This window comes from Arachis hypogaea, chromosome 1 (genome assembly GCF_003086295.3).
Source record: "Arachis hypogaea cultivar Tifrunner chromosome 1, arahy.Tifrunner.gnm2.J5K5, whole genome shotgun sequence".
In the NCBI taxonomy this organism is placed as follows: Eukaryota; Viridiplantae; Streptophyta; class Magnoliopsida; order Fabales; family Fabaceae; genus Arachis; species Arachis hypogaea.
In genome coordinates this window covers 8860338-8883267 of record NC_092036.1, presented here as the reverse complement: position 1 = coordinate 8883267, position 22930 = coordinate 8860338, and the positions used below count along the sequence as shown (strand labels likewise).

The 22930-nt window shown below is 26.8% G+C and overlaps 2 protein-coding genes and 1 long non-coding RNA gene across 4 annotated transcripts; 1 reads left to right on the top strand and 2 right to left on the bottom strand.

Annotated features, from left to right (window-relative positions):
* The first annotated feature begins 2974 nt into the window (after positions 1-2974).
* On the top strand, positions 2975-13706 carry LOC112794879 (cysteine-rich receptor-like protein kinase 2). The gene is made up of 8 exons (XM_072236783.1): positions 2975-3543; positions 4194-4594; positions 5330-5452; positions 5564-5691; positions 9522-9735; positions 11720-11951; positions 12606-12758; positions 12906-13706. The coding sequence occupies exons 1-8, from the start codon at positions 3128-3130 to the stop codon at positions 13228-13230; spliced, it is 1992 nt and encodes a 663-aa protein (XP_072092884.1). The 5' UTR covers positions 2975-3127; the 3' UTR covers positions 13231-13706.
* On the bottom strand, positions 3038-8842 carry LOC112794883 (uncharacterized). The gene is made up of 4 exons (XR_003198895.3): positions 8664-8842; positions 8512-8566; positions 8288-8424; positions 3038-3377 (listed from the first exon to the last, which is right to left on the bottom strand). It is a non-coding gene; the product is annotated as an uncharacterized lncRNA (long non-coding RNA).
* Positions 13707-14016: 310 nt separating the features above from the next.
* On the bottom strand, positions 14017-20221 carry LOC112794865 (cysteine-rich receptor-like protein kinase 2). Of its 2 annotated transcripts, none has more exons than XM_025836841.2 (8): positions 19725-20221; positions 17414-17820; positions 16678-16812; positions 16381-16508; positions 16064-16277; positions 15320-15551; positions 14958-15108; positions 14017-14466 (listed from the first exon to the last, which is right to left on the bottom strand). In XM_025836841.2, the coding sequence occupies exons 1-8, from the start codon at positions 20114-20116 to the stop codon at positions 14134-14136; spliced, it is 1992 nt and encodes a 663-aa protein (XP_025692626.1). In that variant the 5' UTR covers positions 20117-20221; the 3' UTR covers positions 14017-14133. The 2 variants fall into 2 exon arrangements, with proteins under 2 accessions (XP_025692626.1, XP_025692631.1); XM_025836846.2 differs by having other exon boundaries at positions 16678-16809.
* Positions 20222-22930: the final 2709 nt, after the last annotated feature.

Here is a 22930-nt window from a genome sequence, read left to right as displayed (position 1 = left end):
ATAAATTATAATTTATTTATATTTATATTTTTAAAATTAAAGATCACTACATCTCCTATTCATAAAATTTATAGTATATACTTTTCCATCCATATCTTACTTTATAATTTATATACGCCTTGTTTATTAGTTTAATAAATTAGAGTGTAAGACATATAGTGTTTTATTTTTTATTTGAATAAAAGAGACTGACATATATGGATTGTATTTTAATTACAATAAATAACATCAATAATCATAATATTTTTCTCATATAAAATTCTAGAAATGATCTCAATCAATGTTCCGTTAGGAAAATAATAGAAATGACAAATTAAATCAAGAAAGTGATTATATGTAATTTATTATTATTTTAGAGGCGGCAAATAATGTAATTTGTTATCATTTTATTAATTATATTATTGATTATTATTGATAAGACTTCTTATATATATTCAAATTTTTTCCCACAGACACCGTTAGGATTGGAGCTGACGAATTTTCAAAATATAATGATTATGTCATTACTAGTGAGAGGCGGTTAGTTTAACACATCTTAGAGAAACCATTGGCTCAATTTGCAAGTAAATTGAAAAAAGAATATAATAAATATATAATAATAATATAAGATATTTTGGAAGTATATATAATGCTTGGTGGCTAATCTTTTCTTGGTAAATAACATGATCCGTATTGACTCCGCTACCTTTGTGTCATTGGTCCTAATCCACGCACATTAACATATATCCATTGTCATAATTAATATATAAATAATCTCTGGTAAAAAAAATTTTCATTATTATTCATTAATGGTTTTTGTAGTTTTGTCTATGATATTGAAAATAGTGTCGTTCTTTTTTTTTTTTCTCCTCCATTCATATGGTTGATATAAATATTTTCCAATAATTTGTGGAAAAATTTAGATATGACATTGGACTTAATACTAGTAATAAAAATAACCTAATTAATTTAATCTGTTGCAAATCGCAATTTATATAGATTTCTATGATCTCATAAAAAATTGTAACTATTTAAGTTTTTAAAATAAATAATTTTAAGATGCTCAGTTATAATTTTAGCGATTAATTTAGCTATTAATTTTATTTTGTTCCATAAAAATTTAGGTTTAATTATTCTGTTGGTTTTTATAGTTTTGCGAAATTTTCAATTAGGTCCTTATACTTTTTTTTTTCTTTTTAATTGAGTTCTTGAACCAATTTTTTTTTTAATTGAGTCCCTACATTTTTTTATTTAGGTCTTTATATCAATTTTTTTTTTAGTTGAATACCTATAAAACTTAGCCAATTACTATTAAGAGAGACTTAATTGAAAAAAAAATTAGTGCAAAAATTTAATTAAAAGAAAGAAAAAAATATAAAGACCTAATTAAAAATTTCACAAAACTATAAAAACTAATAAAATAATTCAACCAAAAATTTATAACGATCACCAAATCAATTACTATTAACAACTAATTTTACTAATCATTAAAATCGATCGCTATTTTATTTTAGTAATTTTTGGTGGTGTAATATATAAGCAATAATAACTTATATTTTTAATACCAGAAATGATTTAGTACATATTTGATATTTAAAATGCATGAAATTAAAGTAGCTTACATACTTTATTATATATAATAAGTGATGAATTATTACTTTATTAGAATGGTCATACCCGTGAATGATAATTATAGTATATTATATTACATATATTATTGTGATAAAGAAATATTTTTAATTAGTGGGTGGGACTGAGATTCCCACCATTGAAATATTCAAAGTGGGGGCAATGGCGGCACTTGACTTGCCCCGGCCGCGCCACCACCGTCTCTTCTCCTCTTTCTAATACTCTCATCTTGTAATATATATAGAATGAATTTTCACATATGAAAAAAGTGATTATATATATAATATAATATTAAGTTGCATTGGTATAATCAAGATACATAATTAGGTGTAGTCTATGGTAATTACAAATTTTGGTGGCTATTAGTGACTAAGTTGAAATTTTCAACTATACAAAATGAAAAATTCAAACACATTTCAGTTACAGTCTATTAATAAATAATGATATGTTTATGGGTTTGTAAATAAAAGAAAAAAATTAGACCATTTACCATATTTTTTGATAAAAAATGGTCTATTATTTTTTTCGTCGTTAAAAATGGAGTCGCTACCAATGTCCAAAATTAAAAAATGGTAGTATCTAAAAATATTATTAATTACAAAAAAATTATTAATTTTAAATTTCACTTGACTAATATAATATTAAAATTTAATTAATAACAGTAACTTTATACTTTAAATTTTTTATTGCAGAATAAAATGATTATTTTAATTAAAAATAAAAGATATAAATAATTATTTATTAACGCGAGAAAAAAAAGATTAAATGCAATATATGTAAATATTTTCATATATTATCATTTTTTAATTTTGGACATTGATAGCGACTCCATTTCTAACGACAAGAGAAAATGATAGACTTTTTTTTTGTCAAGAAATATAATAAATTGTCTAATTTTTTTTATTTACATACCCATAAACATATCATTATTTATTAATAGAACTGTAATTTAAACATGTTTCAATTTTTTATTTTGTATGATTAAAAATTTTAGTATTTGATAATTTATAAAGTTACCATAGCCACCAAAATTTGTGAACACCATAGACTACACCAACTAACTATGCCATATATTTGAGAGATAACAATCATTTTGGTATCTAAATTTTCACCTTATAATTAATTGAATCGGTCTCTAAATTGTTTGATCAGTTTTAAAACTCATGAACCAATTTGATTATCCGATAAAAATTCAAGACTAAATTAATTATTATTTCTATATTTGATAAATAAAAAATAACAAACATTATATTTTTACACTATAATTTATTTTGACTGATATTTGTTATTTCTCCCAACAAAACTAACATTTTATACTGATAATAACGGTATATATAGTGATATAATAATATTAAGAAAATAATAAAAAATTAAAATTTATTTTATTTAATATTTATTAATTTTAATAATAATTAATAAATATTATAAATAAGATAATTTTTAACTATTTTTTATTAATTTTTTTTGTTATCAAACATGTCCGTAGTTATATTACCGAAATTTATTTTAACTTTGATTAATGATTACAACTTTCTCACAAGTGGTAATTAAGAAAGACAAAATACAAATTATATACAAATATATACCACGGTGGTGGTGGACATGGCATCTTCACGGTGCAGTTGTTGTTGCAGATCCTCAAGTGAATCTTATAAACCAAGGGTGCAGTTCATACAACGAAACCAACTTGAGAAGCTTCTTTGCCAACATCAATGGAACGTTTTCGGAGCTTAAAAGTGATATAGTGAATGAAAGCAAGCACTTTGGAACTGCACAAGAAGCGAGGGGAGAGGTTATCACATACACAATGTTTCAGTGCAGAAACTATCTTTCTCAAAGAGATTGTCTTAGTTGCTTCAACAACGCCACCATTCAAATTCGGAATTGTTCAAATGGGAATGGTGCCAGAGTCATCTATGATGGTTGCTTCCTCAGGTATATGTCTCTGATATGCTATTTCAAGGTAAAAACTCAGGTGCAGTTATTCATGTGAAGTTGGTAGATGAAAATTGTGAAATTTATTAATTTAGTTAAATCTATCAAATCATTTAATGATTCTTAATTATTAACTTCACATAAAGTTGACTGTACCTGAGTTTTCATCTTATATATTAAAAAAAATTATTATATATTTCACTTTTTTTAATAATATAATTTTGATACGATTGATAAATATAAGATATCTTTTTATTTTTTTAATAATGTATCTTTCTTTTTTATTTTCATGGTGATAAGAAATAATTTTATCTAATAAAAATAAGGTTTTTACTTTTAATGATTTCTTAAAAGTTACTTTAATTTGTTTATTCTCCTATTTTCTCCTATAGGAAAACGTTTTTCTTTATGTTATAGTAATTTTGTTTATAAATTAGTTATGAGTTTCAAAATTAATACATCTATATACACATGTTATAATGCGAATTATTTTTTGTAATTTACAAATTATTTATGTGTCTTTGTTAAACTCTAAAAAAAAAAAGAATTTTAATATAAGATAAACAAAACAAAAATAGAAAGAAGATATATGCAAATAAAACGAAAGTTATTTAATACTAATCACTGATATTTTTTTAAAATATTATAAGGTATGAGAGCAATATCTTCTTCAGCCAAACAACTGAACCTGGGAATGGTGTAAAATGTGGGAACAAAACAGGAAAAGGAGGCAATGATTTTGTTTCAGCTGGAAAACAAGCTCTAATGAATCTCCAAACAGCAACACCAAAAATCAAAGGATTCTATGCTGCCACTAAGACACAATTGGCTAATAATAATGGTGGTGCAATCTATGCTGTTGCACAGTGTGTTGAAACTGCCACTCAAAGTGATTGTTTGGCATGCATGAATGTTGGATACAACAATTTGCAAACATGTCTTCCTAATTCTGATGGTAGGGCTTATGATGCTGGTTGTTTTATGAGATATTCACAGACTCCCTTTTTTGCTGATAATCAAACCATTGATATCACTCCATACTTGACCCAAGGTATATATGCATTTTTATACAATTTTTTAAATATTTTTAATATCTTTAATTTTATTTTATTATTTGTTTATTTTACTATTTTTTTATTTTTTAAAATTATTAGACCTTTTAACAGATTTCACATGAAGTTAGATTTGTTAATAAATCATGCTTAGTATTTACTATTTAATATAAATAGTAACAAGCTACGCCTATTTTCACCTCTAATAATACGTAATAAGTCATAAATATTAAAAAATTTGATAGTAATGATAAAGTTTAATAAGAAAATAATTTTTATAATAATTTAAACTAATAGCATTAAATTTCATAACATAATTAGAACAAATAAATATTATTATTATTATTATTATTATTATTATTATTATTATTATTATTATTATTATTATTATTATTATTATGATTAAAAAAAATTCTAAATTCTAACGGGATACTTTTCCCACAATATTATACATGAATTCGTCTCTTATGTAATCAGAATCATGTGTTTATATTTTAGTTGTCGAGTAATTATATATATATGTTGATATAAACGTCTTTCTAGGTATTATTTTAGCTTCTAGACAAAAATATTTAAATATATTTAATATCTTAAATCATCACTAAAAAAAATCAACATTTTTGTTATTTATATATATGAATTATGATTAGAAATATATTTTTGAAAGATTTACCATTACGCTATATCTTTATAATAACTTTTGACACTATTAATTTTCCCCCTTTTGAATGTAGGAGGTTCAAGCAAGAAGTGGGCCATTATAGGTGGTGTTGGTGGAGGTGTAGTTCTTGTTGTGATCCTTCTTGCATTATTTGCATGGTATAGACATTCCAAAAAACCCAAAAGGGTTCCTAGAGGTAAAACAATTAGAAAATCAAGAATTTTTTAATTTAATGTTTTTATTTTTATTTTTATTTTTATTTTGTGTGTTTAATTGTTAAGCAATTCAAGCCTCTACATATTGGCAGGGGATATATTGGGAGCAACCGAGTTGAAAGGTCCAGTTAATTACAAGTATAATGATTTGAAAGCTGCAACAAAAAATTTCAGTGAAGAAAATAAATTAGGAGAAGGGGGTTTTGGTAATGTGTACAAGGTAAACTTAAGTTTCTTTTTTATATTTTTTAATTATTAAGGATTCTAGAAAATTAATCACATCTTTTAGAGATTATTAATACAAGAGTACCCAAATTGGAAAAAAAAAAAGCTTATTCATTTAAGATGTAACACCCTACTACACAGAACTTTACACCTAAGATGTAAAACAAAGACGATAAGGCATTACGACCTCTAAAATAAAATACATATATATATAAACAGAAAGAATATAATAGACCAGGAGTCTTGAAAAAAATGGGTAAAACAAAAAAAAAAACACAACATTTAGAAAATAGAGTTACCTGCGTACTAAGAAACCTAAAAGTTCAAGATATACAATAAGCGAGAGAGAGAAAAGAGGACCAAGAATACAGCATAACTAGTTCCTGACTCAGCCTGCGAAGGCAAGACTGACCGGAGAAACATTTATATATATATATATATATATATATATATATATATATATATATATATATACACACACACACACACACACACACAAGTATTCCCAAATACCCAAAATATAGAAATAAAATCCTAACTCTCCTGTAACTTCTAAGAGGAACTACTTTGCTTAAAAGATCCAGACGCTTAGCGTGGAACCTCTCGACCTACATCTGAAAACAACAACACAGTATGGGATGAGAACCGGAGGTTCTCAGCATGGTAAAGGTGTCATGCGTATAATAAATAAGGTCCTGAGAATGCCGTAGGAAATCCTAGAACTCCGCTATACAATTATCCAACTTAAATACTACACAGAAACCATAAACAGGGGTAGGTATTCTAAATCTGCCTAACTTACTCAAGTTCAATCCTAACCTATTATCGAACCATTTCTCCATTTTCTCCATACCTCAATCATCCATAATGCAACAGAAAAAAGCAACCAAACAAGTTCACGCACAAGTTATGAGCAGTTAGTACAAATAGCAAGTATAACAGGTAGCAGGTGATATATATCAATTAGACAAACCCATGAAATGCATAGCAATCAAAACAAACAAATGCATATGATGCATGCCTGTCCCATGGCTGATGGGGCCCATATGTCGGTTATCCAGCCAACCCGACAAGTTTCAAAACCTTAGACTATCCCCCGTCGCGCATTCCCTAGAGTTTATGCATAGAGTTCACATTCAATCATCATATAATCACTCAATGGAGGCTATCCATAACCGGGAATATATACGTGCCCGGTCACCCTTACGACGTAGAGTCAACAGAATATCGAGATTCAATCTGGAACACGCGGTGGTGAGCCACGGTTTTTACCCAGGAAAACTCGTATCTCAGATATCATCATTCATAAGCCATTTCATAGTCATAATCATTATTTAATCATTCATCAAGTCATGGCATGTTAACTTCTTTTATTAACAACTTCCCTTTCACAATTTTCATCATTTTTGCCTCTTTCTTCACTCTTAGGTTACCTTAAACTCCTATCTTCTTCTATTTACTAATCTTACTAGTGGAATCTAAGATTAACAGGGCAAAAATAAGGGTTTTATGGTTTAAAATCATGTTTAGAACAAAAACATAAATGTGCTGAAAAATAGGGCGTGTGCGTACGCACACACCTGTGCGTGCGCACACATCAATTGGTGTACGAGCGCCCCACCTGTGCTAGCGCTGCCAACAGAAGGCTCACCCTGGCCTGTGTGTGCACACAAGAGTGTGCGTACGCACACTTTATGAAAAATACCAGGTGTGCGTGCACATAGAGGCGTGCGTACGCACAGGTAAATTTTTGGCTTCTGTTGGGTGCGCGCATACAGTTGTGTGCGTGGGCACACGTCAGAAAACCTGTTTCTGCTACAACTTACAAAAATTCAGTTTTTCGCACCCATTTTCCAGCGTCCATAACTCCCTCTACAAAATTCGGTTTTTCGCAAACTTTATATCGATCTCAAGCTTGTTAAATCCACTTTAATATAAAACAAATCTCATCTTCATTCAAAATTTTCACCAAACCTTATTTTTGCCAAAAACCATATTTTCTCCTTTAAGAACTCATTTCTAGCCAACCTAATATACCACAAGCATCAATATAACAACCCTTAGTCATAGCACAACCTTTTTTTTTACAACCTAGCTCATTAACATCATATTCCTTCCACTTTACCAATTTAACCACAAACCACATAGTACTGCACATATTAATTCTTACCATTATCATACAACCCTTCAACCCTCATAACATTACTAATTTATCCAGTCAATACCAACAAGTTCACATTATACCATTTACTATCTCAACCACACCATTACCTTGCCATAATCATCACCATCATACAAGCATATACATACTCTTTACTTCAACAACTCACAAACACACGTCAATATATATCACTTATATAAACAACCTTTCATTATTATATATCAACACTTCACATTTGTTATCTCTTCAACACAAAAATCAACCTTTTATTACTCATCCAATTCCAATACAAGTTCAACCATAACTTTATCCAACAACTTCACAAGGCTAATCATTTAATACACATAATCAATTCAACTTATCCTATGGTTCTTTTAGCCTAAGTTTTCACAATACCTTAAATGTTAAACGCGCAAAACATAAACCATACCTTGGCCGATCACTTAATTCTGTCCAAGGCAGCCTCACAAGCAAAACACAGCCCCTCCAAGCTTAAATGAACCAGCCACACACCAATCCAAGGCCTCCAATATCCACAACATCAAATTTCACTTACAAACACACCACCTAATACAAATATACAACATATATGTATACCCAAATCAATATCTTTTACCCAAATTCAGAAATTAGATAGAGGTATGATTTCCTCACCTTACCCATTGATGCTTGGAATATAATCCAACAATTATCCAATGTTAGATTGCACCTAAACCACCAAAATCATCAAAATCACTCAAAGCTCAAGCCAATTTCGCACATAAAGGGAAAACAGAATTCTGAGCTCGAATTAGAGAGAGACATACCTTTTTGTTTGAATAGAATTGAAGAGGACTCTGAGACAAACGCGTAGCCACAAACGGTTCGCCAATCGGAACTCCGGATTGAAAGTTATGGAGGATTGAAGCTATGCCAAGGGTTTGAAACCCTCTTCCCCCTTTCCTTTTTGCATGCTGCACGTTTCTTCTTTGAAAAAGAAGAAGAATGAGCTGAGCTCATTTCATTTAAATGGAACGGTTGGACCCACGGGTCCAGTTCGGGTCCGGTTCAATCCGTTCAACCCAATTTTGGATCGAATTCTTTAAAATTAGTGTTAAAATTCTCATTTTAATGAGCTCTATCCTATTTTGATATTAGTTTTGTATTTTTTATTTTTTCTAATTAAAATTCAAATTATTAACTAATTATTTGCCGATTTTAGTAGGTTTACATAAGATCATGCTCAAAGAATCTAAAAGAAAAATAAAGATAATTTTTAAAAGATTTAATTACTTTATCGGTACTCATAGTGTTATCCAGTTTATTAATTAGGTCTTTATATTTTTTTCTTTTTAATTGAATCGTTATACTATATTAGATTTTGTAATTAAGTTTTTGTTGTAACAAAATTTAAAATTAGCAGAATATTCTATTAAATAAAATGAATATGCCTAATTCTTGATTGTATTCTATTTTGTTTAATAGAATATTCAGTTGATTTTAATGTTTTTGTGATAACAAGAACTTAATTATAAAATCTGATATAATATAAGAATTCAATTGAAAAAAAAAAGAGCCTAATTAAAAATTCGATAAAATTATAGAGATCAACGAAATAATTAAATCTTTTTAAAATAAACCATTTTCATTTTTAAACTTTGATAATATTCATGTTTATTAAGCAGGGTACTCTTAAAAATGGGAAAGTTGTTGCAGTGAAGAAATTGATTTTGGGGCAAACTGACAAAATGGAAGATCATTTTGAGAGTGAAGTAAAGCTGATTAGTAATGTGCACCATAGGAATCTGGTGAGGCTTCTTGGTTGTTGTAGCAAAGGCCAAGAGAGAATCCTTGTTTATGAATACATGGCAAATAGTAGCCTTGACAGATTCTTATTTGGTAATAACCTACATCCATCTCTCATTTATGCATTTTATTACTCCATAATTTATTTTTTGAGTAACATTTAATCTTTAAGGTTGTAGGAGTTAGGACTATACTAGAAAATATTTTTTACATTACTAAACCTTGTAACTAAATTTGTATGGATGAATGAAACAACGTCGTTTTATTGTATTTAGTAACTAAATTAATTGAATTAAATCAACATTATCGCTTTAAATATAAAAGATTTTTATTAATAGTAACTTATAAATAAGTTATTTTGTATTTGAATTTTTAGTTATATAAGTACTTATTTTAAAATTGTAGCATTTGAATAAATAACTCAAAAAATATAATTTTTTTTACACAAGAGAATAAATATTAAAATAACAATGATAACAAATTCTTTTTAATATTAAATGTTGATTTTACATAATCTAATAACGGTATTTTTGTATGTGATGAATAGTAATAAAATTTTAATTCACAATAACCTTGATGGCAATGCCAAAAAAATTATTGTGTAATTAGTGTTTGTTGTTTTATTGTATATGATATGGTAGATGAAAATAAAAAACAAATATAAAATGTGTGTCAATGTATATTTTGTTGCTATTTTTTATTTTTTATTTTTACTCCTATTAGAATTCCCTCCTCCTTTATTGGAGTCAAGAACTTGCTATAACAAACTATAAATAATAACAAGTTATATAAGAATAAAATAACGTGTGAAAAAAAATAAAATTAAAACTGAGATTTCATATTGCACACAATATTAAATACAAATTTAATAATAAAAATAGAGTGGTAAAATGATTAAAAAAAAGTCTAAAAAGAATACATGCAGTAGGTGGTTGAAATGAAACATTATCTAAAAATGGTAGTAGAAGTGAAAATGATGGTAGAATGTTAGTGTTTCTAGGAGATAGAACCTTGCGTGAAAATAATAATGGTAGAAATAGAAAATATTTTTCATAGAGTCAATAATAAAAGTAAATATTTTTTATTTTGAAGTTAATTTTTTTTTGGACGTGATAGAATTACTTATCAAAAAGGAGAGAAGTTATATATTTCTATTCTTCAATTGAATTAACTTTTGGGAAAAATAAAAAATTTTCTTTAAAATGGTATGAAACACATTTATGATGACTTTTCATAATTAAAAAAAAAAAAGCTTCTCCTACTTTCTAATAGGGCTGTAAACTAAACTAAACTACTTTCCTTGAACACTTTCTTACTACATAAGGAGTATTCAGTATTGTATTATTTATTAATTAGATAAATTTTAATGCTCTGTTTTATTATATCTTTGATAAATAATTAAAATTTAAAGATAATAACTTACTAATCAGACTAACCATTTAATTATGTTATTTTTTTGAAAAAGTATAAGTAGACAATAAAAATATTAAACAATATGAATAATGAATATATCGAATGTTCAATTCAGATGGTTATTCTAATATTAAGATTTAGGTGAATAATTTGGAGTGTAATGTATTTTACACTTTTACTTGAATTGAGCTAATTTTAGAGTCCATTATTCATGTTATTCAAAAAAGTCATTAGTTACCTAGTATAACCATTTTTTTACGTTTGATTACTCTATTAGTTTCTATAATTTTACTAAATTTATAATTAAGTTCTTATATTTTTTTCCCTTTCAATTGAATTTTTACATTATTTTTAATTTTGTAATTAAATTCTTCCTAGTATAAAAAGTATTAGAATTAACTACAAATTAAAAGTATCTACAATTAAAAATTTAATTAAATCTTTGATTACATATTTTTTTATAGAAATATTAATTTTAACATTTTTAATATAAAAATGACCTAATTACTAAATTAAAAATAATATAAAAATTTAAATAAAAAATATATAAAAACCTAATTACAAATTTAACAAAATTATAGAAACCAACTAAATTACTAAACTTATTTTTTAAAGAGCCTTACATTCTCTAAACGTATACTCTGTTTTTGCACTTGTGAGGCAGGTAACAAGAAAGGCTCCCTGAATTGGAGACAACGTTGTGACATAATTTTAGGGACAGCAAGGGGATTGGCCTATCTTCATGAGGAATTCCATGTTTCTATTATTCACAGAGATATAAAGAGTGGAAATATTCTATTGGATGATGATCTTCAACCTAAAATTGCTGATTTTGGTTTGGCTAGACTTCTTCCAGGGGATCAATCTCATCTTAGCACAAGATTTGCAGGAACATTGTAAGTTGATTAATAGAGTATATTCTAAAATAGATTCTTAAAAAATTTCGTATTGAATGTTTTTATTTTTAAAATTTTTTTATTACATTAAAATTTTTAAATTTTACAAAAATAAGATATATAAGTCTTTATTAGTAAAATCTATTATTTTTATATAGACAAATAAATCCTTAAAAATGCGATAAAAATATCTATATATTTTATTTTTGTAAAGTTTAATGATCTCAACATAATAAAAATTTTTTAAAAATAAAAATATTCGATGCTAAAATTTTTAAAGACCTATTTGGATATATACCCAAAATTATCATGCTTGAAAATATTTTAATAAGCTTGCTTATTGTAAATGTTTGTCCTATTTATTATATTTGTTTAGTAACCTTATCTGTATGTGAAAAAAGAAAAAAAATCGTTTAATTTGTTTCCATGAATCTTTATTTTAGAAGGAAAAAGAGACTCATCTAATTAAAAAGAGCATTATTTCTTTAATTGAGAAAGTGAAAAAAAATCTTATATCAAGAAAATTAAATGTTAGGTTCTACTAAATAATTTGAATGTAAATAAATCATTATTCTCATTATTAAAAATACACTTATTTTGCAAGAAGAGTTTATACTTTATTTAACTATGATATAATTTTTATGAATTTGTCAGAGGATATACAGCACCTGAATATGCAATTCATGGCCAATTATCAGAAAAAGCAGACACTTATAGTTATGGCATTGTAGTCCTAGAAATTATAAGTGGTCAAAAAAGTACTGAAATGAAGGTTGACGATAATGGACATGAATATCTTCTTCAACGAATAAGAAAATTTTCTATATATTTTTTTCTAATTTAAATATGATTTTGCTAATATATATTGAATTTGGTTCTTGAAAAGTTTAACTTATTTAAACTTTGTATTCCTTCAAAACATTTTGGCTCATGTTTGCATTTTCAAATTTAATAGGCATGGAAACTGCATGAGGAAGGAATGCACATGGAGTTAGTGGACAAAAGCATAGAAGCCAATGAATATGAAACAGGCGAAGTGAAGAAAATAATGGAAATTGCATTGATGTGCACTCAAGCATCAGCATCAATGAGGCCAACAATGTCTGAAGTAGTTGTGTTATTAAAAAGCAAAGGCTTATTTGAGAATATGCAACCTTCAATGCCTGTGTTTGTTGAGTCAAATATGAAAGTCAGAGGAGATATTTCTGCTTCAACCGCTGGTTCCTCTACAACTACTTCCAATGCTACTATCTCCACTTCTATAGTATCAGCAAGATGATTATGATTCAGTAAAAATTTAGGTGCAGTTAACTTTACATCAAGTTGATAACTGAGAGTGGTTAGATAAAAGACAGCAGATAATGACAATGGTTTCTTTAAATTATCGCAATCTGTCTTCAAAATTGTCGTTATCCGTTACTACCTACCTGGAAAGATGAAGGACCAAAAGTTGTGCTTCATATTGTAGAGTTTATTAGGGTATATATATAAAGAGTTTAATTTTAATACACTGATACTATAAATCGTTTTATACAGTCATATAATCACATTTATTTTTTTAATGATCATTCACATGATTAATGTAAAAAATAGTTATTTTTGTTAGTGTGACATTACGTAATTAAATATGTAAAACTATTTTATTGATAATAGGTGAACATCCTACCTTGGCAGTTGACAAAACTTAAAGCAACGAGAATGAAATCTAGATTACAGACCACAATGCTTGATAATAATCAAATATATCAAGTGATAAATGTACATGATAAATGTACATAACTATATAGTTTGTTAAATTATTAAGAGACTAATAGAAAGACATAAATATGTTTGTCATTAAAAATTAATTTTATTTCTGTTGTTATTAATGATAAAGATGATGAAGATACAAAACAAAATTTAAAAATAAAAAAAATACAAAATTATATTAAAAATCTAAATCTCAAATCTAATATTATATTTGTGCCTTAACTCTTCATTTTTTACTAAATATGTATATTTTATATATATTTTTTTAAAATTTATATATCATTAATATATCATACTATGAACAAAACAAACACCATTTAACATATCAGTATTTATTATTTAATATCTTAATGTACAATCTTAAGAACACTAAAGAAAGAAATTAAAAAGCCTAATCTTTTTCTTCTTTTAACACATACACATATTCACTTATTCAGCGAGCAGATAGTACTGAAGTGGAAACTGTAGCTTTGGATGCAGACACAGATGATGAAGCAGTTGAAGTAGATGTGTCATGTTGAGACCTAACATTACTAGAATGAACAAAGACAGGCATAGTAGGTCTCATCATATTCTCCATCAATAAGTTCTTACTCTTGAGTAAGAGAACTACCTCGGACATTGTTGGCCTTGTGGAAGGTGATGCTTGAGTGCATAACAAAGCAATTTCTATGATTCTCTTCACTTCTTCTGAACTATACTCTTCAGGGTCCAATGTGGGGTCCACTAGCTCCAAGTGCATGTCTTTCTCATACAGTTTCCATGCCTGTTGAGTAATTATTGTTACAACCAAAGTTATAATAGTTAGAGTAAATGTTGATTTTGTTCCCTAATTATTCTTTATCTGAAGAACAAAGCACAATTTAAAAATTTTTAATTGATGACTAACTATCTAAATAATTAGTCTAAGTGACTTTTATAACAAATGATTTGCTAATGTGTTACAGACTATTTAAATTAATAATAAAAACTGCTTAAACCAATTACTTAAATGATTAGAAATTTGTTAAAAATTTTGAATTATGAAACAGTGCTTTAGAATTGTTTGACTTGTAAAAATTTTTATATTTTTATTTTCAACAATTTATTTTAGCTTTAGCTGTTTAAAAAAATTTGTAAACAAATGAAATTGTTTTAATTTTTTTGTTTTACTTTTTTTTCTACAAAGTCTTAGAAAAAAAAAACCAAATTTTTTTTTTTCACAAATCAAATAATCCTTGACAGGTAAGCTGGGTTTAATTCTTTGAAATCGCATACCCTTTGAAGGAGAAATTCACCGTCGGCATCATCTCTCAATTCACTACTCTTTTGACCACTTATAATTTCTAGGACCACAACACCATAGCTATAAGCATCAGCTTTCTCTGATAATTGACCATGAATTGCATATTCAGGTGCCGTATATCCTCTGTCAATTAATTAATTGCACAATTTTACAACATAATCGATAAAAAATATAACTTATTTGAAATTAGGTGAAAATTCAGATACAGTCAACTTCACGTGAAGTTGATAGTTGAGAGACATTAAATGATTTGACTAATTATAATTTCACGTGAAGTTAATTGCACTTGAAATTAACAGTGTGACCATATATTATTGCACTTGTTTTGACTTACAGAGTTCCTGCAAATTTTGTGCTAAGGTGAGATTTGTCCTCAGGTAGAAGCCTTGCTAAACCAAAGTCAGCAATTCTAGGTTGAAGATCATCATCCAATAGTATGTTGCTAGTTTTTATATCTCTGTGTATGATACAAACATGGAAATCCTCATGTAGATATGCAAGACCTCTTGCTGTGCCTACAATTATATCATACCTTTGTTTCCAATTCAGATTACCCTTCTTCTCACCTAATTTAAAAAATAAATAAATAAATGGTCAATAAAAAGGAAAGCTATAAAGGCATATTAGTTTGAGCTTGTTATGTGAGCCTTATAATACATATTTCTTTTTTTTATAATAATGATCAAAATTTAAAAACAAAAAAAAGAAATGTTAGATAAATAATGTTACAAGAAACTCATATTTGTTACTTTTTTTTTTATTTTTCACGTTATCTCTCAACTTGACAGATCAAAGACTAATTTGCCACAGTTCTAAGCTCCATTTAAGAATTTATCATTGGCCAATGAATTACAACATGCACAAGACGAGATTCAAACTCCTAACACTTACTTAAGCGGGCTAGTGAGCTAACCAATAAACCAACCTAATTTGATTATAATCTGTTACTTATTTGTATATAATTAATTATCTATAATTGTTAAAATTAATTATTTATGCAACATTTTAGTTCTTTTTTTTTTGGTCAACAAAATTTTAGTTTAAGAAAATACTTAGATTGAAAAAAGAAATAAGTTACCAAATAAATATCTGTCAAGGCTGCTATTTGCCATGTACTCATAAACAAGGATTCTTTCTGGTCCCTTACTACAACATCCAAGGAGTCTAACCAGATTCCTATGGTGAACATTACTTATAAGCTTCACTTCACTTTCAAAACTTTCATCAATTTTTCTTGATTGGCCTAAAGCCAATTTCTTCACAGCAACTATTTTTCCATTTTTCAGAGTACCCTGTACCATAAATTAAATTATTATATGCTCATTTATGTAATAATGACCTCTACATAGCATAAACATAATAATTATACTTAAAAAACACATGGTTATTAATTACCTTGTATACATCTCCAAAACCTCCTTCTCCTAGTTTATTTTCATCACTAAAATTTTTTGTTGCACTTTTTAAATCTTTATACCTATAAGTAACTGGACCTTTCAACTCAGTTGCTCCCAATAAGTCACCTGATAAAAAAAACATACAAATAATTTTGAATCTCGTAAATAAATGAATTATTCTACATGCATAATTTATATTTTCCAAACATTAAATGATGTGGCATTGTATTTTTTTTTTTTTTTAGTAAGAACCATCAAAATATATTATTAGACTTCACAATAATTAGTGTCTCACCTCTAGGACCTCTTGTTGGTAATTTTTTGTTTCTTCTAAGCCACACAAACAATGCAAAGAGAATAATTAGAAGTACTACACCTCCAATAACACCACCAATAATAGCCCCTTTGTTGTTGCTTGAATTTCCTCCTTCTAAGACAAGGGGAAAAATAATTATATATAAAATTTTGCATTGACCTCATTTCCAAGTAATTAATATAACATCAAGAAAAATAACAAATTTTCACCACTACTAAATAAGTAAATATTTAATAAATAACTCATTTTCATACATTTGCCTTAGTTCCAAGAAATCTACTATTTTAGATGCATAATGGTTTGTAAATGTACATTTATGCATACAAAGCAAATTTAAAAGAAGAGTATATACAATGATAAAATTATCTTCCAAAAATCACTAAAAAAATATTTCTAAACAACCTAAAAACAACTACTAAATAATTATGTATACTAGTTATTTAGTAATTGTCAATTTTCAATAGTTTAAAGAAAAATTGTCTGTAAAAGAACCAAAACTTTTTTAATATAATTTTGTTGCGATCGAAATCTTCTAAAGCTAATTTTGTAGTAACTAATGACTTTCTTGAATAACATGAATAACGGACTCTAAAATTCAAGTAAAACATACTACACTCCAAATTACTCACCTAACATCCGATATATTTATTATTCACATTGTTTAATATTTTTATTGTCTACCTATACTTTTACTTGTTCAATAATGTATATATACCTTGTTGTTTCAAATATGGTGTGACATCAACAACTTTGTTATCAGCAAAGAATGGTGTCATAGAATATCTCATAAAACAACCAGCATCATATGCTCTACCATCTGTGTTAGGAAGACAACTTTGAATGTTGGTTACACCAACATTCAAGCATTCCGAACAACCACCCTCAGACACGGATTGAGCACATTGTGCGATGGCATAGATTGCGCCGCCGCCGCCGCCGGCTACTTGTGTCTTGGTAGCTGCAAAGTAACCGGGAATTCTTGGTGTTGCTGTTTGCAAATCTTGTAGCACTTTTTGTGCAACTCCATTGAAAGCATTTGATCCTCCACTTGCAGTTTTGTTACCACAAATCATGCTGTTACCCGGTAGAGTTGTTTGGTTGAAGAATCCACTGCTTTCGTACCTAAATACATTCAAAGAAGAATTATTATTTTGATCATAAAATATTTAAGTGTGATGTTGGAAATTCCAATTACTAAAAATGTAAACTAATTTTATGTTTATTAAAAATGAATTTAATTTTGATTCATTATGAGTTTAATGTAGTTTTTGTATATACATCCAATTATGTAACTTATGTTAGTAAAAATAACCATTTTTTTATTAATTATACATGTAATTTGACGACCGTATAAAAATTTTACCTGAGAATTAAATCAAACTCAAACGGTGGTGTAATTTTTAAGGATTAATTGGTTTAAAATAATAAAACACAAAAGTATATTTTTTAAAAAAAATTATATATTTTATACATAAAAATATTATTTTATTATATTTAATTCAATTTTAATTAAATCTCGATTAAATCTTTAAATTTATAACTTGACCAGTTTATGACCGATTTAATTTTCAGAATCTTATATTTTATATTATTAATATATTAAAATTAGACTTATTAAAAATTAGATATATTATTAGAAAAAAATATGTTAATCACTTTATGAAAAGAGTAGTTGCAAAATAATTTATCAAAAAATTCATATTTCGTATGTATTTGATAAGGATAAACATTGCACAATACCATGAAAAAAATTTAAAATTTCTTTTTAGGTAGAAATCCCTTGTCTCCCACCACAGTTTCACTTTCCCTCCTCCATTAATTTCTTTCTATAATTGTTCCAAACTCTGCCTCACTCTGTCTCTCATTCCATTTTATTATATCTAATCATATAAAAGTAAGTTATTAATCATATTCCTATATACTACTATTTTTGGTCAACGCATTTGGATAAGCAACGGGCAACAAAGTCTGAACTTGCACATCTAAATTTATTTATGCGCCACCAACATAGACAAATATAATTAATAATATATTGTTGGACCATATATATATACTATATAGACGGCTATAAAATATAGAATAATGTATTATGTATTATTATTGGGAATGTGTATAAAGCATGACATAAAAATATTGATAATGGTATCTCATCAAATTCCTAATGATACGATAGCAATAACATGCAAGTTGCACAAAAATCCACTAAATCAACTATATATTATCTTATTTCGTTATCCTCTAACATGTTATACTAAAAATTAGTATAATATTATATGAGAAATTCCAAAAAAAAATTCAACTAAAAAAAAGTAATCATGCATTATTATATCATCGCCTGTTAATAATTCATTGCTGAGACATTTTTTTCTTCTTTCTTAATATTTAGACATTAATACACTGGTTATACATTTTATTATTACAATTAATTTTAGATTTAATTATTCTATTAATTTATATAATTTTATTCATATTATTTTTTATTTTGTAATTAGATCTTTTTATTATAAAAAATATTAGAATTAACTGAATATTTTTTCATAAATTAAAAATATTTATAATTAAAAATTTAATTAGATTTTTTATCACATATTTTTTGGAAAAAATATTTTATTAATTTTAATATTTTTGACATAAAAAATACTTAATTACAAAATTAAAAGCAGTATAAAAATTCAGTTAATATATATATATATATATATAATTATAAATTCGATAAAATTATAGAGACAAACAGAATAATTAAATATTAATTTTAATTTTATAAGTGAAATATTACTTCCTTTGTAAATTCTAAGTTTGATGAAAAATTAGAAGAAAAATAAAAGAAGAAAATGCATAATATTTCAAGAGTTTTGTGATGTTGACAAACAAAAAAAAGGAACAAAATAATTGGACTGTAACTCTAGTAAACTCATATATACGGTGTCGACAAAAGAAAAAGTTGTGAAAGTCTAAATTTTCTTACTCTAGACCTCATTAAAGAATTTATTTTATAACATATAGTTGATGGAGTTTGTATTAATTACCGGATGAAACATCCATCATATATCACCCGGGCACCATTAGCTCCGGCGGAGCAATTGCGAATTTGGGCGGCGGCGACAGAAAAACACGTGGCACAATCAGCCTTTGATAAGTAGTCCCTGCATTGAAACATGCCGTAGACAGGATCTGCTCCTACGGCATGGTGTGATGTACCAAAATCCATACTCTTACTTTGGTTTCTAAGATCTCTCAAAGTTGAGTTTAGGTTTTGGTTGAAATTCGACAAGTTGGTTGCGTTGTATTGGCTGCAACCTTTGTTGAGCAAAAGGGTTTGCGGATCTCCTAATGCTCCATGGAAATGGAATGAGGTCCACCATGACCATAATATGATTAAGGTCAAGGCCAAGAGTTTGAGTGGTTTATTCAACATCATGAAGATGATGAGAAAAAAATATTGATTGTTTTGGTTATGAAAGTTGGGATATTATTATCTATGGATTTGGTTGGGTGTTGTGCATGTATATGTGAACATAGAGAGATCTCATTAATGATGTATAGACTATATATATAGATATTTTATGGATAATGCTAGGGAGATAAAAAAAAAAATAAGCAAAATTTGTATTATTTAGTATTCATTAATTGTCGCAACAATTAATAAATATTAAATAAGGTAAGTTATGGCTATTTTTGGTTGATTTTCTTTTGTTACCAAACATTTTCGATATTTTATATACTAAAATAGATAACACTTTTTAAATATTCTCAAAAAATTTCTTAGTTTCATACAGAGTGTTCTAATTAAGTTCATCCATTTCAAACAATTTTTTAAATAATAAATTTTAGAAAAATAATTTTAATTATGTGATAATACTCAATTTAATATTTGTATAAAAAAATTTTATATTAATAGTATATGAAATTAAATTTGTAATATTTAAATTATTTGTATCTTGTATATGCTGACAATAGCAATCATATTTTTATTGTAAGTAGTAAAAATTATGTAAAAAACTAAAAGTAATTGTAAATATTTTTTAAGCGGAAAGCAAGAAACTAAAATGTTGGCACACCATTCGTTTGGATCAATATTTAAACTATTATTTTCCACTTCATTTTAGGCGACAAATAAAAAAAAATTGATATAATTATTGCTTATCTTTGATTTGAGAAACACTTTCCCTCGACTTGTAATGGAAATTAAACATAAGGGTTAAAAGAAAATCAAAAGGATGGAACATTAATCATGAAACAAAGTGAAGTGTAGAATTGTAGAAATCACTTTGCAAAGAACAAATTCTCTTCTTCCTTGAAGGATTTAAAAATTTCAATGAATCGACGATATTATATATAGTGGTCATGTTAAGGATTCAAACTCTCGATACTTATTTTAAGCAGACTAGTAAATTAACTATTAGAGCAATCTAACTTGGTTGTTACCAAAAAGATTATAATAGTTCAGTTTAATGAAAAATTAGAATAAAAAAGAAGAAGCTGAAATTGTGGGTAGGCAGGTCCACACGCACCATGACATCAAAGGAATTGAAGGTCAACAGAGCATGACAACAATGCAAAGACAAGAACATCAAAGATGATGAATGGCATGGCCCCTACAACTTGCAATTAATAAGTCTTTGTCTTCAACTAAGTTCCAGTTGCAGGGATAATGCTCCATGTTCCATAGAGATCTTTTAGATTGCTTTTAGAAGAGAGATTGAGATTAAAAAACAGTAATTAAAATTAAATTAAATCTTTGTATTGTGTTTGGTATAAAATATATTGTACTGAATTATGTTTAAATATCATATTTAATTTAAGATACATACAAAAATTGAATAATAGATTTAAAATTTAAAAAATTAAATGAAAATATTTTAAAAAAATATTATTAAAATTTCAATCTCTAGTTTTAGAAATTTAAATCTCTTGTATCCCCATTTTTTAAAAATACTAAAGGATAAAAATTTTGTATCTCGACTCTCATAATTAAAATTTCCCTAACAATTCCAACAACTTTAAAACTAACATGACATATCATAGCAATACATCAAGACAACATCAAAAGATAAAATAACAAAAAAACACCAGCAACTGTCAGTCTATACTCTATATAGCATTCATCACTTTTGGTCACATTTCTACACTTAACACTCCCTTTCACTTCAATATCATCAAATTTCCACATATTTTCCAAAAACCATATGATGAACATGGTTTGTTGAAGTGCGTGGCCCATAACCAAAAGAATAGGGGACATGACCCGCTTGACAACTCCTCATTTATAATACCAACCTTCTCAATCCAATTACACCTAATATTGTCCTCTACTGAGTTCCAATCTTAGTTCTACCTTATTATTATAACAGAGTCCATATTCCAGATTAATTGGTTATTTATTTCAACTTCAATTCCTATATGATGCAAAGACAAAAGAAGATAAGAGATGATGAATGCATTGCCCTTGCAACTTGCCAATAATTAAGTCTTGGTCTTCAACTAAGTTCCAAATGCAGAAATAATGCTCCATGTTTCCACAGCTGTTAGAATTTGTGGTAGCAGGGTGACTTATTTACTCGGTAACTCAGATTAATTGGTTATTTATTTCAACTTCAATTCTTATATAATGCTAGAAAAAAAAGAGGTAAAGTATATTTTTTATTCTTAAAAATTGTTAAAAATTTTAAAATTATCTTCAAATTTTATTTTATTTAATTTTTGTCCAAAAAATTTTAATTTTTATCAAATATATCTCTGACATCTAAAATTTTAAAAAATTTAGAAACAATTATGTTTGATTTGTTTGTTTTAAAAGTTGTTTTTATGAAAATTGTTACTAAAATGGTCTTAATTTTTTTTTAAAGTTAGCTACAAGAGATATATTTAATATAATTTAAAATTTTTTTTACATAAAATTAAAATAAAAAATAAAGCTTATGAGTTTTTAAAATTAACAAATTTTAAAGATAAAAATATATTTAATCCCAAAATAAGTCAACTTATATAATAGGAATAAAGTCAACTATAAATATTTATTCCAAGGTTCTGAAAACCGAACCGGTCATCGAACCGTTCTAGGTACTAGTTCACTGGTTCATAGGTTCAACCGTGGTTGAACCGAAAAAATCGTTTTATAATAAAATAATAAATAAAATATAAATAAGCACATAAAAATATAATTATAGTCTAATCTAAACTTTAAAATATCATTCAAATTAAAAGTACTACATAAACCAAAATGTTATAATCT